The sequence below is a fragment of the Cuculus canorus genome, chromosome 1 (assembly GCF_017976375.1).
Source record: "Cuculus canorus isolate bCucCan1 chromosome 1, bCucCan1.pri, whole genome shotgun sequence".
Classification (NCBI taxonomy): Eukaryota; Metazoa; Chordata; class Aves; order Cuculiformes; family Cuculidae; genus Cuculus; species Cuculus canorus.
This window is the reverse complement of record NC_071401.1, coordinates 70,153,188-70,168,929: the sequence shown is the minus strand read 5'-3', so window position 1 is coordinate 70,168,929 and position 15,742 is coordinate 70,153,188. Positions and strand designations below refer to the sequence as shown.

Here is a 15,742-nt window from a genome sequence, read left to right as displayed (position 1 = left end):
CTTACTAAAATATATGCATAAATTCTATCAACAATTAATAGAACCTGCAAACTTATACTGACCCCTGAATCACACTGTCTTGATGGTAGATGACACTTATTTATTACTACTGAAGTAGTGCCGCTGTGAGTCTCTGTGGATTGTAGTCCTTACAGTGCATGGAAATTCATTTCCTAAAATACAGTACATCTTCTGCTCTGATGGTTTGGGTAAATTTTTTCACTCTATTTTTCTCATAAAAATGGAAGTAGATCGTAGTTCAGTGTTTAATTTTACCAGAATAATGTTTTATACAGAGGCTGAAGTGTTCAAAATCTAATAAGTTTTAATTGCATTTGGTAGAGTGAATTAGAAAGATTATAGAATTCTTTATCATTCCCCAGCCTTGATATAATTTTTCTGTTATGAACTTGGAATCATTATTATAATTTGAGGGAACTGTCATTTTAATTTAAACAATAAAATTTGCATACTTAGCTGCCTCTTAAAATGCAGAAGACTTTCCTATTTAGTTTTCTTGCACCTGTTCATCAGCTTCTTTAGTCTAATTCTATGAAATATCTCTGTTAATGGAAGATTAGTACTAAGACTTTAAATAAACAGATATGGCAAACTTTAGGACTTCTACAATGCTTTCAATTGGCTCCATGAGATTTTACTTTATTGCTAAAGCGTTAATAAAGCATCTGAGAAAAGATGACAAAAGATGAAAGTAAAGCCCCTTAGAGGACTGTACCTGGCTTCTATTTTGACTTTAACTCTTAGGTAGGCATGTCTAAAGCTTTGAATTCTAAGGAGGTCCCAAAAAGAGACAAAAGATTTCAAAACCAAAGTAAAGCAAGACTTCGTTGAAATTTAAACTAGATTTTTTTTTTTTTCAGAGGATGCTCAAAGTGACTGGGTCAGAAAGAATACAAAGCAATGAGTTTATAACCTTTCCTTCCATTTCTATGGAGCAGGTCCTTCTTCTTTGATTTGGTTGCAATCAGTTCAATGAGTTGCTGAGCTGCTGCGAACTCTGTGCAATTTCTTCTCGTATCCATGAAAAGAGACCTGTCACCTCTGTGGGCCTGCTTTTGATCCTATTCTGGTTCTTTTTTGTTCTGTGGATGTCTGATACTTGAGACATCAATGTTTAAATTAATCACCTTCAGCTGCCCTTAAAATCATCTCTGGAGGAGGTCAATCATCAGTGGAGGTGATCAACAGCTTTGGTTCATCTGACTTGTTTTAAAAGCCTAACTCATGAAATGACTTTCTTTACCCTATGTCACCTCACTTTTTCTATGACAGAGGGCGTCTTCTCAAGCTATACCAAGTTTTAGCCATAGATGCTTAAAAACAAAAAACAATTAGTCGGATATCTGGATTAATAATTTATTATTTGCGGGTTTTTCTTCTAACTAAAATCTACTTTCATATTATTAACAAAGGCAGAGTTAGCAAAACCACCAAATTTATGAAGTTTTTAAAAATTTATAGTTTTATTTGTTTAACTAAATTGCATGATCACTGTGACCTTTCTGGGTACTAGGCGAAGTTCTATAAATGACTACTCCATGTCACTTTTGTTAGGCAAGCATCCTAGGTCTAAATTTTCCCTGTCGTCCTTTCCCTAAAGCTAAAACCCCTCAATATTTGCAGACAAAGGTTATCTTGTTTGGTGAGAGCTCATTTACATAGCTATATATAGTTTCTCTTGGAAAACTCTCTTCTGTATTCACTGTGGTTTAATTCTGACTGTAAGCAAATTCTGCAACAGATACTTTTGAGGTTCTGAAACTCTCATTTTGTAATTTATCTTAACTAGTTGTATCTTGCATTATTGAAGCATTTGAAAACTGAGACTGAAATAGTGGGAAAATAGGGAAATACTTGTTTTCATTTAATTTAAACTGACTTCTGTTTGCTTGGTAGGCCATGTTTTGCAGTGTGCTTTATATTTCATTGCCAGTGCATTAAGGGAGTGATGTGTTCAGTTGCTCTGGATACAAAAGGCTCCTGTTGTATTGTCACTCTTTGGATACCAATTGTCATATTTTCTGACTCCTTTATGTAGTTTACTGACAATTTGTTCAAATTCACAGGAGAAATTAAATACCTTAATGGGAAAGGACTTCAGCAAAACAAAAAGCTTCCAAATTATATCTACAGAAAAAGCTATGCAAATTATAGCAAAAAAATTGTTTTAACCTGCAGAGAGGAGTGGCACCTTAAATTCAGGAGAGTGATATGGGTCTGAAGTTTTTCCCATAAAATTTCTCTTGATTTTCACCTTGCATTTGTTGAAGTAGATGTACATGATTTTCAGCTTGCACTGTAATTTACCTAGGTAAACCAATAACTATAATAGATTTGGGACTTAGTGGCACTTGTCCAGTAGCTTTCTTAGTGATGAAGAATGAGCTGCACTTAACTTGCTTAAATTTGCTGTTAAATCACAGAATGTCTGAAGTTCCGTATTGCCATTTGCTTGGCTTAAAACCACTGAAGCTATTTCTCCATTACTGCAACCTACTAAGACTTTAACAACTAACTTAATCCATCTTCTTTTCTGCAACATTATCAACACAGAATTCACTGCAGCAATGATTCTTCCCTAATAACTTTGAGATAGGTGGGCAGGGTCAACATACGTAACATATTTCGCAAGAATTAGCAGTGTTGCAACCAACAACAGAAACTTTAAACTTAGAGATCTTTCACTAAATTATTTGGTGTAATACGGTAAAATAGAGCTATAATTGCACAGTTGAAATAAATGCATTCTGTGTGTTTTTGTTCTGAATATGCAGCGTAGGAAGCTGCCTAAGAAGAACTCCGATGAGCTTACCCCCCAGTTTTTATCTAGGGTGTGGAACAGAGTGTGTATGTGCATTTGAGCTTGTGCTAAGAGGTTTCATTAGAATAGCGAAAATACTTTTAAACTTGAACCAATCTCTCACAGGTCAGTGAGAGTTTTATGAATGGTCCTGGAAAAGCAGCACAGGGCTGAGAAAGATGTGGACAGATCCCATTAGTTTGAAAGAGATGTCAACATCTATGCATCCATAAAGCTCTTATTTTTACACTTTGAATTGTTATTCTGAAACTTTTCTCTCATCTACTATCAATAATAAATAGATTAAACTGTATTATGCCATTGTCCTCTATGATGATGGTGTTGCATAAATCTGCCACTGCTTACAAACAATAAAATAATATGTGCAGAAACAAACTTGACTCTCAAAATTTAAGTTTGTACCAATAGAGAGGGAGGAAAAGAGAAAGTGTTCATATTTTGGAAATGTTTGGTTTGAAGTCAATTTCTGTGACAGATAAAATTAAAGGTTCATTATAGAGCTACTCAATTTTACTTAGAAGTTATTTTATAAAATATTTGAAAAAACATATCAATTTAATACTCTGGTGTGTAATGCTGTTATGTACTTAAGAAAAAAGGCAATTCTGGTGAGACAGACAGCTATTAAGCTATAAAACCTGGCAAATTACATAGATTTAAGAGAACATAGGCTTAGTGCCCAAACCCGTGTTGTTAAATTTAGCACACCCTATATTTCAGACCTTATATCACTATAACCTCAGTGTAAAAAGTGCACATTTGCTCTTAATTTGTCATTGAATCTAACATTTATCTCTAGATTATCTAGGATCTGCGATATTAATAATTTTTAGCTCAGGAGAGCTCATAATACTGACTGCTAAGTATCTGCTCAAATGATACTGAATTATCACCTGTATTTATACCTGTCACAATAAGTATTTTTTCCTTGTCTTTTTTTCACCTTGTAATTTTTTTTTTAATTTTGTAAACCTTTCCAATGTGGTTTATTAAATTAAGGAATCAGATGCAAAGCCTGGGAAACAGCATTTATGGACTTTTTCTATGCAACTGAAAATATCAGCTTGTATAATCCGTGGTTGCCTGGAAATTCTTTTACACATTTCAGCGAGGTAGATAGTTTTGTTCCCCCAAACATCTGGATTAGGGATACCATCTCTGTGTAGGGCAGTAGACTCCCACTTCTAAAGTATCAGTGGCAATATTATGCTTGTGATGTCGCAGGCAAAAAGGAGAATATTCTTTATACCTTGAGCTAAGAATTCCTTGTTAGTCTCATTAAAAGTTGTGTCAGTGTATGCGAAACACAAAAACAGTTAGTGTTAGTCTCTTCAGGTTAATTCTAAGACTTACAGTCCAATTTATCTAATTAATACAAAATAAAACTCATTGAAAAATTACAGCAAAAGCTGTTATGTATAAAAAACCCCCATGACTCCTCCAAATACCCCCTGTATTTACTATTTATATGCTGATGCTAGGGTCATATTTCATGCTCTGCAGGTTGGTAAGGTTCATAATTTTAGGCTGTTTTAGTCACAACCAAATTCTGATATCTTCAGGTCTTTGCTAAGATGAGCATGATAGGGCTGCCCTCCTCCTCTACCAGGAGGCAAATAGTGTTTATGTTGATGGTTTCTCCCTCCCTGTGCTTGGGTCCACTTGAGCCCATATTTATACATTTTCTAGAGCAAATTTTTCACATTTGATCTTCAGGTCCGCATTATACCAAATTTTATCGTATATGGTGTGTTGTATGTATGTTACATACTTGTTTCTTATCCTTTCTGTTACCTCTAAAGCAGGTGTTGAACATCTCCTAAGCTGGCTTTGTCATCTATAATTAACCACTGTTAAGTTGCTGCTAAACCTAGGGCCTTTGCTATCATCCTATGTATCACTTTTAAACTGCAATTACTGATCCTATGCGCTCTTGTCTGTTGCAACTTCTTTCTTTTCTTACTGTTTTCCATTAACCTACATGAAACTGTGACACTGCTTTCCCTGACTAGAGTGGTTTTTTTAGTTCCTGACCTAATAATGGTAAACAGTCACGCATTGTTACTATCTGACAATCGTGTCCAGCCTAAACTAGTAAGATATTTTTAAATTAGAGCTGTATTTTTAGACATTCCTCTTTGAATGCTGTCAATCCTTCCTGGAGATCCTCCCATGTCCTGCAGTTGTGCTTGCGGGGGCTGATCTGCAATCTTTTTCCCCAGGTGTTATCAACTACAATTGTCAGTGGAATTCAGCATATTTGTCCCCCAAAGTCAACTTTTCATGCTGCTGTTTGTACTTGCTTCTCTGCTTTGGACTTCCTAATGAGGACATATCTTTCTTAAAGTATATCTTCTCAGGGTTTACCAGGGATGAAGAGAGCAAAGGTTGCTTCACAGGATTTATCATTTATTGTCCTGGTTCTGTATTTTGATGGGCCATTAGGTTCAGTTCTGATCCACTGTATTTCTTCTGTCTTTTCTGCAGGACTGTTAGGTATCCAGTTGCTCCCTACTCTAGATTTGTGGAGTTTTAACTTTTCCTAGGCCAGCATTGAGGTTTTACAATGTTATCCTGGCTTTGGTTTTCAGTGTAAAAGCCTCAAGTATCATTTTAGTTTCCATGAAAGTGAATTTTAAGTGTACTCTCAGTATTCATAAAGACATTATTTCAAATTCTGTGCACATCAAGAGAACATACAGTGTCTACATATTCACATAGTTAGGAGGAAGCCTACTATGCTTTCCAGCTAGTAGTAGGTCAGACAAAATTAGTTCTACCAAGGAATACAAGTCCTTAATGAGCCTTTGAAAGGCCTACAGATTACACAGTAATTTTTTTCTTTCATTTATTTCTCTTTCCCCTAAATTCCTCCCATATATTCTAGACTTCAATTTGATTCTATTATATTGTTTTCTATTTTCTAGTTCGTCTGCTTGATTATTTAAAAATAAGGTTATTGCTTTTTTTTTTGTTTGTTTGTTTGTTTTTTTGAGTAGGATTGCAATTGTATTCTCATCATGAGCTATTTATTGTTCCAAAGGTGGTTTTCCCTACTGGGTAAAGCATATGAGAAAAGCAAAGCACTCAAGCTATTTCTACTGTAACTGTTTTAACCAAGCAGAGTATTTTCTGCGAAGAATGTGTTAGAAATTTGCAAAGTGCATTTTATGATAAATTTTTTTTTTCCTAAAATAAATAGAAACTGTCACTGTCTTCAATAGGTACCATGTCAGTGCAGAAATGGAAGTTAGATTCAGTTTCTCTCCATGTTATATTTCCAGAACATCAATTGTTGTGAAACAGGGGCACTGAAAGGCAATAAAGGAAGTGGTATGTGGAAATATAAATGAGCTTTTCTTTCACTAGAATAATGACAAGTTATTTTTTTAAATCATTTTTCTTTCTCTTCCTCCTGGCTGTCTTTTGTGGCCCAGTAAACTAGAAAATAAATGAACAGAGAAGACAGTCTACAATGTATCCTAAGACTTTCAGTTCTTCAAAAAGGAAGGAATAACCTCAAATTGAATTCAGGGCAAATGCAAACCTACCCAAATATATAAAACACCTTTATAGTACGTTCGCTGTCACTGGAAAAGCCTTTGAAAGCCTGCCCACTTAGAAAGGCATGCTGCCACGTGTTTAACTTTGTAGTTCACTCTGACAAGCAGTTCAACAGTCGTTCAAGCACCTATGGCATAGAAACATAGAATCATAGAATCATAGAATCATAGAATCATAGAATCATAGAATCATAGAATAGTTTGGGTTGGAAGGAATCTTAAAGATCATCTAGTTCCAAACCCCCTGCCAAGGGCAGGGGCATCCCGCTAGGTCAGCCTGCCCAAGACCCCATCCAACCTGTCCTTGAACACCTCCAAGGATGGGGCATCCACAGCCTCCCTGGGCAACCTGTACCAGTGCCTCACTACTCTCATGGTGAAGAAATTCTTCCTAATATCTAGTCTAAATCTTTGCAGTTTATACCCATCCCCCCAGTCCTATCCCCACAAGCCTTTATGAATAGTCCCTCTCCAGCTTTCCTGCAGGCCCCCTTCAAGTACTGGAAGGTCACTATAAGATCTCCTGGAGCTTTCTCTTTTCCAGGCTGAACAAGGCCTACTCTCTCAGTCTGTCCTCATATGGAAGGTGTATGCATACGCCAGCTGCTGAGGCCTTCAGGTTTCAGAAGGCTTTGCTCTCATGCAGCTGCTGGGTGCTTGAAGTCAAACCATAGTACTAGAAGGCATAATGAATGGAGATCTTGCATAAAGTCCTCGAAATTCCTTAAGAGACCTCGTCCTTCCTCTCTGCTTCTCTTCATTCCTTCTCAGAGATGGGTAAGTGTATCTCGTCTTTGCAGGTATAGCAAGGAAACCACGTATACTCTGAACAGACTGTATATGTAGACTCTATGCAGCCAGAACTGGTGGGTGATGTGTTTGAGCTGCACTTACTAAAGCACCGAAGGAGGACATGTCCCTTGCCCCTCCATATTCCCAGGGAACAATATTGTAAGGCAGGGCATTGTTCTTTCATGCAAAGCCAAGTGCATGGAGCTGGTACGTGCCGATAACACTCGTGGTGCTAGAAAATGCCAGTCTCTTATCCACCTCTTGTGCCAGTCAATCATGTTTCATTAGCTTTAGCACATAATCATTATCTCTATATAGCATGTTCTAGTAGATTTGTTTTTGTTGGGGGCAGGAAGGTAGAAATAATGCCAAGATACTATCACAGATTGTTTCGGAACTATTGAGAAATTGCAGTTCTCTAATTCTTTTCTTTGTTGTACTTGCACGCAAGATGTGTGTGGCAAAATGTAATGTTGTACATTTGTACAAAATAGCAGTAAGATTCATCTAATAAGCTCCTCACCTACACAATTCTACTTCCTCTTGCAGTATTGCTCGAACAGGAATTGCTATAATCTGTATTTATTTAAGGGAGAGTTGAGCCCACTGTTCTTTACTGGACTTCAGAAAACAGCCAAGACTTGACAGTCAGTAGACAGGAACTGACAGTTCTCTCCTTCCTCCCCTTTGCTGCTTTGGACACTCCTGGAGTACTGCTGTCCATGTGGTTTATTATTTTTTTTTGCAAAGTCTGATTGGCCTTCAATATGAATGAAATTATTAAGGATTTTCAGGACATTTTCTTTGAAGATCCTCTATATGACGTTCATCATTTCAACATTCAAACTACACAGGTATTTAGAGTCCAGTGCACAAAAAAAACTGCATCCATTTTCAGCTTATGCCAGAATCCAGCACCCATCCTGAGCAGTATAGAGCATTACCACTCTTAGATCAGTTCTAGAATCTTTTTTCACTGGGTGGTAAAAATGTCATTCCTCACAAGAAAATTTGCCAATTGTTTGGAAAGAAGAGAAGCAAGGTTGTGTGTACCTGAAGCTACAAAAGTGGGTCTACTATACAAATGGTTTCTGAGGGATGTGTCTGGGAATAAAGAAGGGATTGCTCCAGCCCATTGCAAAATTTGGAGGGCTGAGATGGTTGTGACCCAGCACTTCTTCTATTTTCCAAAAAAAAGAGAGCCTTTGAGAAGAGAGATTCTGCTCAGTGCAAAGTGTATGCATGCTTCATCCCAATACACCACATGCAGCTTTCCTTTTCATCCAGATAAACTTAAATCTTTCCTTGCACTTGGCATCTCTCTCTGTGCTTTGATAGTATGGCTGGCTTTCACCCTGACTGTCCCACGTTTCATACCCTGTAGGGCAAAGGAAGGCTAAAGGAGAATCTGCTTTCAGACCCTGGCTGCCTTGAAGGGAGGTAGGGCAGCTTTACTTCACTGCTGGAGTTTAGTAATAGACTTGTGAGAGGCACCAGCTATTCCCACTTTGCTCCCTTTCATGGCTGTTTTTGCTCTCTTCCTCCCTTGCAGTATGATGCTCATGCATTAACTATTTTTAACCACACACTCTGATTAGATCACTGTGACCAAAGCAGGGAACACACTTTCTCAGCTTACAGAATGGCAGCATTTCTGTCTTTGGAGATGGCTGTGAGACATAGTTTTGAGATCCAGTGAGTCACTTAGATTGGATTTTAATCAAAATCTGTATCGAGAGCACTGTAGGACCTGAAGCTGTGAAATTTGGGATAGGAAATTTGTTCAGTTTTCAGCTCTCTTCTTAGCTTTGGCTTTGTTTCCAACAGTATGGTGGTATTTCTGCTGACAAACTGTTACATTTCCTAGTCCTTCATACCTATTTCTTTACAAGGATTTCTCTGCATCAATCTGCAGATTAGGTTTGCACCAAGTTAAAGAAAAAAATATTGTGGGAGCAGCTTATCAAGGAAATAGCAAGACCAGAGTGATCACTATCGTGTCAAAGCTTTTTGTATCATGGGGAGAGGCTTAGGGAAGGGAGAAACTGTTCCTAGTGCTGCAAAACATGTTTTCAGTCAGGTGGAGAGGGCAGAAGCCAGATTAGGAGCATCAAGAATAAAACTGAAGTGGGGAGATGGCACTTGGAGATGCTTTAGAGGAAAGAAACAGGGTGTCAGGTGAAGAGTCAGAGTCATGAGAGCATTTTGTATTTGGAGCCAAACAGTGCAACAAGTATGATTTCACTGCTGTGTGAATACTGCAGCTGAAAATAAGTCTATCTCAAAGTATGAGAGCTGCAGCTAGTGTCAGGGTAGCTGGTGTTGCTCTCCTTGCCAAACAACCCTGCCAAGGTAACACCTCTGCTGCTGGTTTCAACTTTTGGGGATGTCTGGTTGCCCACACTGAGCTGCAATATTTTCAGCAGATATTCTGTAGTCACCACAGTTAGCCTGAAGTGTTCATTTAAATAGCACAATATGTCACTGAAAGCTCCTATAATATACTTGAGAGACTAAAATGAGTTCTTTGACTAGAGAATACTTATGTGACACTCCAGTTATTTTCCTGAGAAAACAGTTTAAGGTAACAGCTTCATGAACAAGGAGAACCTTTAGTGTCTTTGTTTCTTTTATATTTAAATACGATTTAAATGGAATATATTCTTATTTTAAACTATCGGATGATTTTTCACCTCTTTCTTCTTTCAACCTAATATAAAAACACTTACAGACAAGCTGTAAATTGAATGGCTTAAACTTTTATGAATCAGTCTTCTTTCTCTGAATTTTCTTACAGCTGTGGTTCTTAAAGGCTTTTGGAGAGGACTTTCTTTATTCATCTACCTGCCTTGCAGCAGGTGCCTATTTTTCCTAAGTTACATTTGTTATTTGACTATAAGTTTGTGACTTGAAGCAATTTGCCAGTAAAGACTTTTATTCTTCTTTCTTCCTTCCTCATTTTTACTGCAATTGTGTGAATCCATCACTTTCTGGACTGTGAATATATAAAGTAGCATAAGCTGTACGAAATAGTCACTGTAAAGAGAAAAATTACTTGAAGAGCTGGGATATTTTATGTGCATGCCATTAAAAAGCACTTATATTATGTATGTTAGGTTTTTGTATTAAAAAAATTACCTGCTATTCAGGGAAAAATATAGAGAAGACAGAAAGAAAGAGGATCATTATTATGAGGCAAAAAGCACCCCAAACCCTTTTGTTCCATGCTTGAAATCCCATTCTATTTATCTTGAGATAAATGTGCCAGAGGAAACAAACAACTCCAGAAAATATTTGTGCAGAGAGAAAGTGAGCCTTGCTTGGACAGAAGATTCACTGATTATATTCAGTGGCTGGCTGTGCATTTGATTTGCACTTTTCTCTCAATCACTTACCAAAATATGAGTCTTAAAACACTCCAGGATGTATAGACCGATCTTGTCTGTAAAGAGAAGGTTTTGCTATTTAAAGAACTTTTTCCTTTCTCTGTTTATCTTCTAGAACACATAGCCAATGAGTCTTTAAAAATGCAGTGCTGTAACTTTTATTTTGGTGGCACATAACAAGGCTGTGAAATGTGAAGTGCTATTCTCTTTTTCTCATGCAGGATGGATTGCAATATTTGGAGCCATTTGGCTGCTAGTGCTAGCAGACATCCATGATTTTGAGATGATACTGAACAGAGTTGAATGGGCGACCCTCCTTTTCTTTGCAGCATTGTTTGTACTCATGGAGGTAGGTTTTTCTGATTTCTAAAGCCTAAAGAGTTACAACTGGCTTAGAAAGTGAATTACATTTCTGGGCAGAGGCATTCTGCAGATTCAGTCCTGCTGGAATATTGTAGATTGAGTGTGGCCATGGCAGTACAGAGAGAATCTTCAGAGTGGCGGAAGTTGGATGGACCTCTTTGTTATATAAATTTTCACTGTAAGTTTGGGCTCATTGTCTCTCCTTCTGCTGCATTTGATGAATATATCTGACACAATAATTTTCATATAACTGGAATTTCAGTTTCCAAGTTTGTTGACTGTCTATAGATGCAGATACTTTATAAGTATTTGTCTGTTTGTTTTGAAATTATTTAGACAAGTGATAGGAAAAATGAAAGAACAAGAATAAATCACAGCTGAAAAATGCTCCTGCTTCTGTCTGCTACATGCTGGCTACGAAATAGCTCAATAGATTTCATGGCAGTACAATTTGAAAGGAATATTGCTGAATTTTAATTTGCAATTGTAATTTAAAGTGATACTCAGTACTTGAAGTGCCTGGATATCTTGCTGTGTAGTTTCTTTGTGTTTGTCTACTTGATGACCAGAAACAGTCCAGCCATGTTTGTATCTCATTTTATTTATTGTTTGATTCTTTTGTATAGCCTGAGAGGATTTGTTTTTACCCCAAATATTTAGATAATTATTTGTATAAGTACCCACATTTACTTGTCAATTAGGCCTCTGCACAGTCCTTAGAATGCTTGATATTTTTAAGTTGATATTTTTCAGTCTGAATTATGTAATTATGTTGTAGAAACACAACTGATAAAACCTGAGTAACCACTGGCACTGCCATGGCTAAAAGTGTTTCAATGAATAGCCTGGGAAAAACCCGTAATAACAACCTTCCTTGCACAACCTCTTTCCCTTACCCTCCCCCCTGTAGCTGCCAAGAGGCTAAGAATTTGTAAATTGGTATCTATTAAAAAAGAATCACTAGCAGTAAAAGGGACAAAATTTGAAGGAAATACAAACAATGACTAATTCAGCTAATTCTAATTAATGCCAAACTGGAAGTCAAAACATTGTAACCTCTGAGAATATGAAAGAAAGCTCTGATTATCATTAGGAAGCTTGTTTGAGAGTTAGTAGGTCTAAAATTCATCAGGAAATGTTGATTTATTGTACATTCATTAGTACATGCAATTTTTAGTTTGCTGCATTATCAAGCTCTATATATCATTGCCTTTTCTAGCTCTTACAGGAAATTCATATTGAAAACATGTTTATTTTGTCTGCTGTTGCAGTAATGGTTTCTCAGTTGCAATCCCTGATGTATTTATTGCTTTATCTTAGATTGAACAGTTTTGATTTGAGTGCTGTGTGACTGCACAATAACGTAGTAAAGTTATTTGCCATTTACTTCCAGACTTCAGATATGACTGTTGTAATTCACCGAACTTCGTTTTTATGGCTTCTCAGGTCACCAGTGAATAGTTTGCTAATGAAAGAATATTTTTCCTGGCTGTGTAGGATAAAAGCAGTTTAAGGTCATGAAAGAAACTTGTACAGATAATCAAGAAAAAAAGTGAGAGACACTAAATTCTTCTTCATAAATGAATGAGGGAAATGTTCTAAGTACTATTAATGTTAATTTTGATATGATTCTATTACCTTTTCGATTAGCAGGAGATGATAGTCCTTGCCAAGGCATTTTTCTTTCCTTTAGATTAATGGCGTTCAGAAGAAATGGTCAAAACAAATATGTGCATTGAAGTATAAGAAATCTTTCCATAGGCTAGGCACTAAGCAGTTGTCAGCTCATACTCTTTGCCCTTTATGATTCTTCATCTTGGATGGTTCCCATTCTGGAATATTTCCTACTGCTATGTTCCCTTTCTTATTACAAGGCTCATTTAAATACCTGTGTGGGACTTAGGTTGAATGTAATTTTGGAAAATATGTACTAAGTTCTAGAGCCATGGAGGAACTGTTGGAGGTTTTGCCTTTGGGTGCCTATCAGTTCCATTGGGTAGATCTTTTGCAATGAAAAAGTAGGAAATCCTTTGGCTATCTCTTGTTTTCTATTGTTCCTTCAGGTAACTAATTTTTACAACCGTTCTTTTAGTCCTTGTTCACAGCTGGCTGTTACAGGCTATTAAATCTGTGTCTTTCTGAAATAAACTCCCGTGCCTCTCAGTGATACACTATTCTGTTTAATTTTATAGTCAAAATTGACATTTTACCTTAATTCCTTCAGGCAGAGTTTATATGCAATGGTCAACACGACATGCTGCCCATGAGACGGTTTCACGCAAATTTTTGTGCATAAATTAAACTTTGATCTAAAATGTCACATGATTTTTTCTGCAGTAAAACTCTATTTTGAACTCTCAGACAGGAGCCAGTATGCTTGAAGGCACCAGTTACTGCAGTAATACTTATTCCTCTCAAACTACGCAGGAAGATCCAGAAGACCCTTTGTGCAGTTTACACTCAGTGAAGGCCGGTGGCAGGGTGCTAATTGCTGAACTTCACTTACATGCTCAAAAGCAACTGGCCTGGATATCGTAGAGGCATCCTAAAGTTGGTTATGTGATTAGTACTGTCCTTAAGGGCAAAGGAGTCCAAGATGGCTGGATGGTCTTTAAGAAGGAAATCCTGGTGGGTCAAGAGCAGAGTGTCCCCATGTGCTGGGAAATGATCTGGTTGGGGAGAAAACTGGCTTGGCTGAGCAGAGAGATCTGGGTGGATATCAGGAAAAAGAAGAAAGTATGTGACCTTTGGAAGAAGGAGTAGGCATCTTGGGAGGACTACAGGGATGAAGTAAGATGATGTAGAGAGAAAATCAGAAGGGCTAAAGCCCAACTAGAACTTAGATTGGCCAATTCTGTGAAGGATAATAAAAGATAATAAAAAGTCTTTCTACAAATATATCAACAACAAAAGGAGTGCTAAGGAGAATCTCCATCCTTTACTGGACGCAGGGGGGACATTAGTGAAAAGGGACGAGGATAAGACTGGGTACTTAATGTCTTCTTTGCCTCAGTCTTTAACAGTAAAGTAAGATGTTCACTGGGTACTCAGCATCATGAGCTAGAAGGCGGGGGGGGAGAGCAGAACAAAACTCCTATGATCCATGAGGAAATACTTAAAGATCTGCTTGGCCAACTAGACTTTCACAAGTCTATGGGGCCGAATGGGATCCACGCAAAGGTACTAAGGGAGCTGGTAGAGGTGTTTGCCAAACTCCCTTCCATCATCTACCAGCAGTCCTGGCTGATGGGAAGTTTCACTTGACTGGAGGCTGGCAGATGTTACTTCCATTTACAAGAAGGGCCAGAGTGAGGATCTGGGAAACTACAGGCCTGTTGGTCTGACCTTGGTGTTGGGGAAGATCTTGAACAGGTCATCCTGAGTGCTATCACACAGCACCTGCAAGACAACTGGGTGATCAGGTCCAGTCAGCATGGGTTTATGAAAGGCAGGTCCTGCAGAAGCAACCTGATATCATTCTATGACAAGGTGACCTTCCTGATGGATGAAGGAAAGGGTGTGGGTGTAGTGCACTTGGACTTCAGTAAAGCTTTTAACACTGATTTTCACAGTATTCTACTTGAGAAACAGGCTATCACTGGCCTGGACAGGTGCACCCTCTGCTAGGTAAAAATTTATCTGGATGGCCAGGCCCAAAGAGTCATGGTAAATGGAGTTAAATCCAGATGGAGGCCAGTAACAAGTGGCGTCCCCTAGGGCTCAGTGCTGGGTCTAGTACTGTTCAATATCTTTGTCAAGGACCTGGACGACGGGATTGAATGAACCGTTAGGAAGTTTGCAGATGACACTTAGCTGAAAGGAAATGTTGATCTGCTGGAGTGTAGGGAGGCTCTACAGAGGGATCCAAACTTGGCTTGAGGCCAACAGGATGAGGTTTAACAAGGCCAAGTGCAGAGTCCTGCTCTTGAGACACAAGAACCCTATGCAGCTCTAACAGGACTGGGAAAGAGTGGCTTAAAAGCTGCCTGGCAGAGAAAGACCTAGGGGTTTTGGTTGATAGCTGACTAAACATGAGCCACCAGTGTGCCCAGGTGGCCAAGAAGGCCAATAGCATCCTGGCTTGCATCAGAAACTGCGTGGCCAGCAGGATCAGGGAAGTGATTCTGTCCCTGTACTCTGCACTGTTGAGGCTGCACCTTGAATTCTGTGTTCAGTTTTGGGCCCCTCACTACAAGACATTGAGGTGCTGGATCATGTCCGGAGAAGGGCAATGAAGCTGGTGAAGGGGCTGGAGAACAAGTCTTACGAGGAGAGTCTGAGGTAACTGGGGTTGTTTAGCTTGGAGAAGAGGGGGCTGAGGGGATACCTTATCACTGTCTAAAACTACCTGAAAGGAGGTTGTAGAGAGGTGAGTGTTGATCTCTTTGCCCAAGTGACAGGTGTTAGGATGAGAGAGAATGTTCTCAAGCTGCTCCGGAGGATGTTCAGATTGGACATTAGGAAAAACTTCTTCACTGGAAGGGTTATTGAGGACTGGATCAGGCTGCCCAGGGAGATGATTGAGTCACCATCCCTGGAGGTGTTAAATGCTTAGGGATATGATTTAATAGTAGACAGGTATGGTTGCACTTGATGATCTTAAAGGTATTTTCCAAACTAGGGACTCTATGCTTCTGTGATTCTGTGATCATTTCTCACGTGATGAACTGCTAACTGACTGTCTTGCAGAGGCAATGTACATGTCATTCACTCCTTTCCCTTAATCATGAATATCTCATTTGTAGTGCCATGTTTGGATTCCAAGACAAATTTTGAGTATTACTGAAAAGCAATAT

General features: G+C 38.3%; 1 protein-coding gene across 4 annotated transcripts in view; it reads left to right on the top strand.

Annotated features, from left to right (window-relative positions):
• OCA2 (OCA2 melanosomal transmembrane protein) overlaps positions 1 to 15,742 on the top strand; it is a 188,547-nt gene that overhangs the window by 117,612 nt on the left and 55,193 nt on the right. For all 4 annotated transcript variants that reach the window (XM_009568932.2, XM_054079259.1, XM_054079270.1 and 1 more), the window contains one exon: positions 10,805 to 10,932. In XM_009568932.2, coding sequence (XP_009567227.2) covers positions 10,805 to 10,932 — 128 coding nt within the window. The remainder of the gene's footprint in view (positions 1 to 10,804; positions 10,933 to 15,742) is intronic.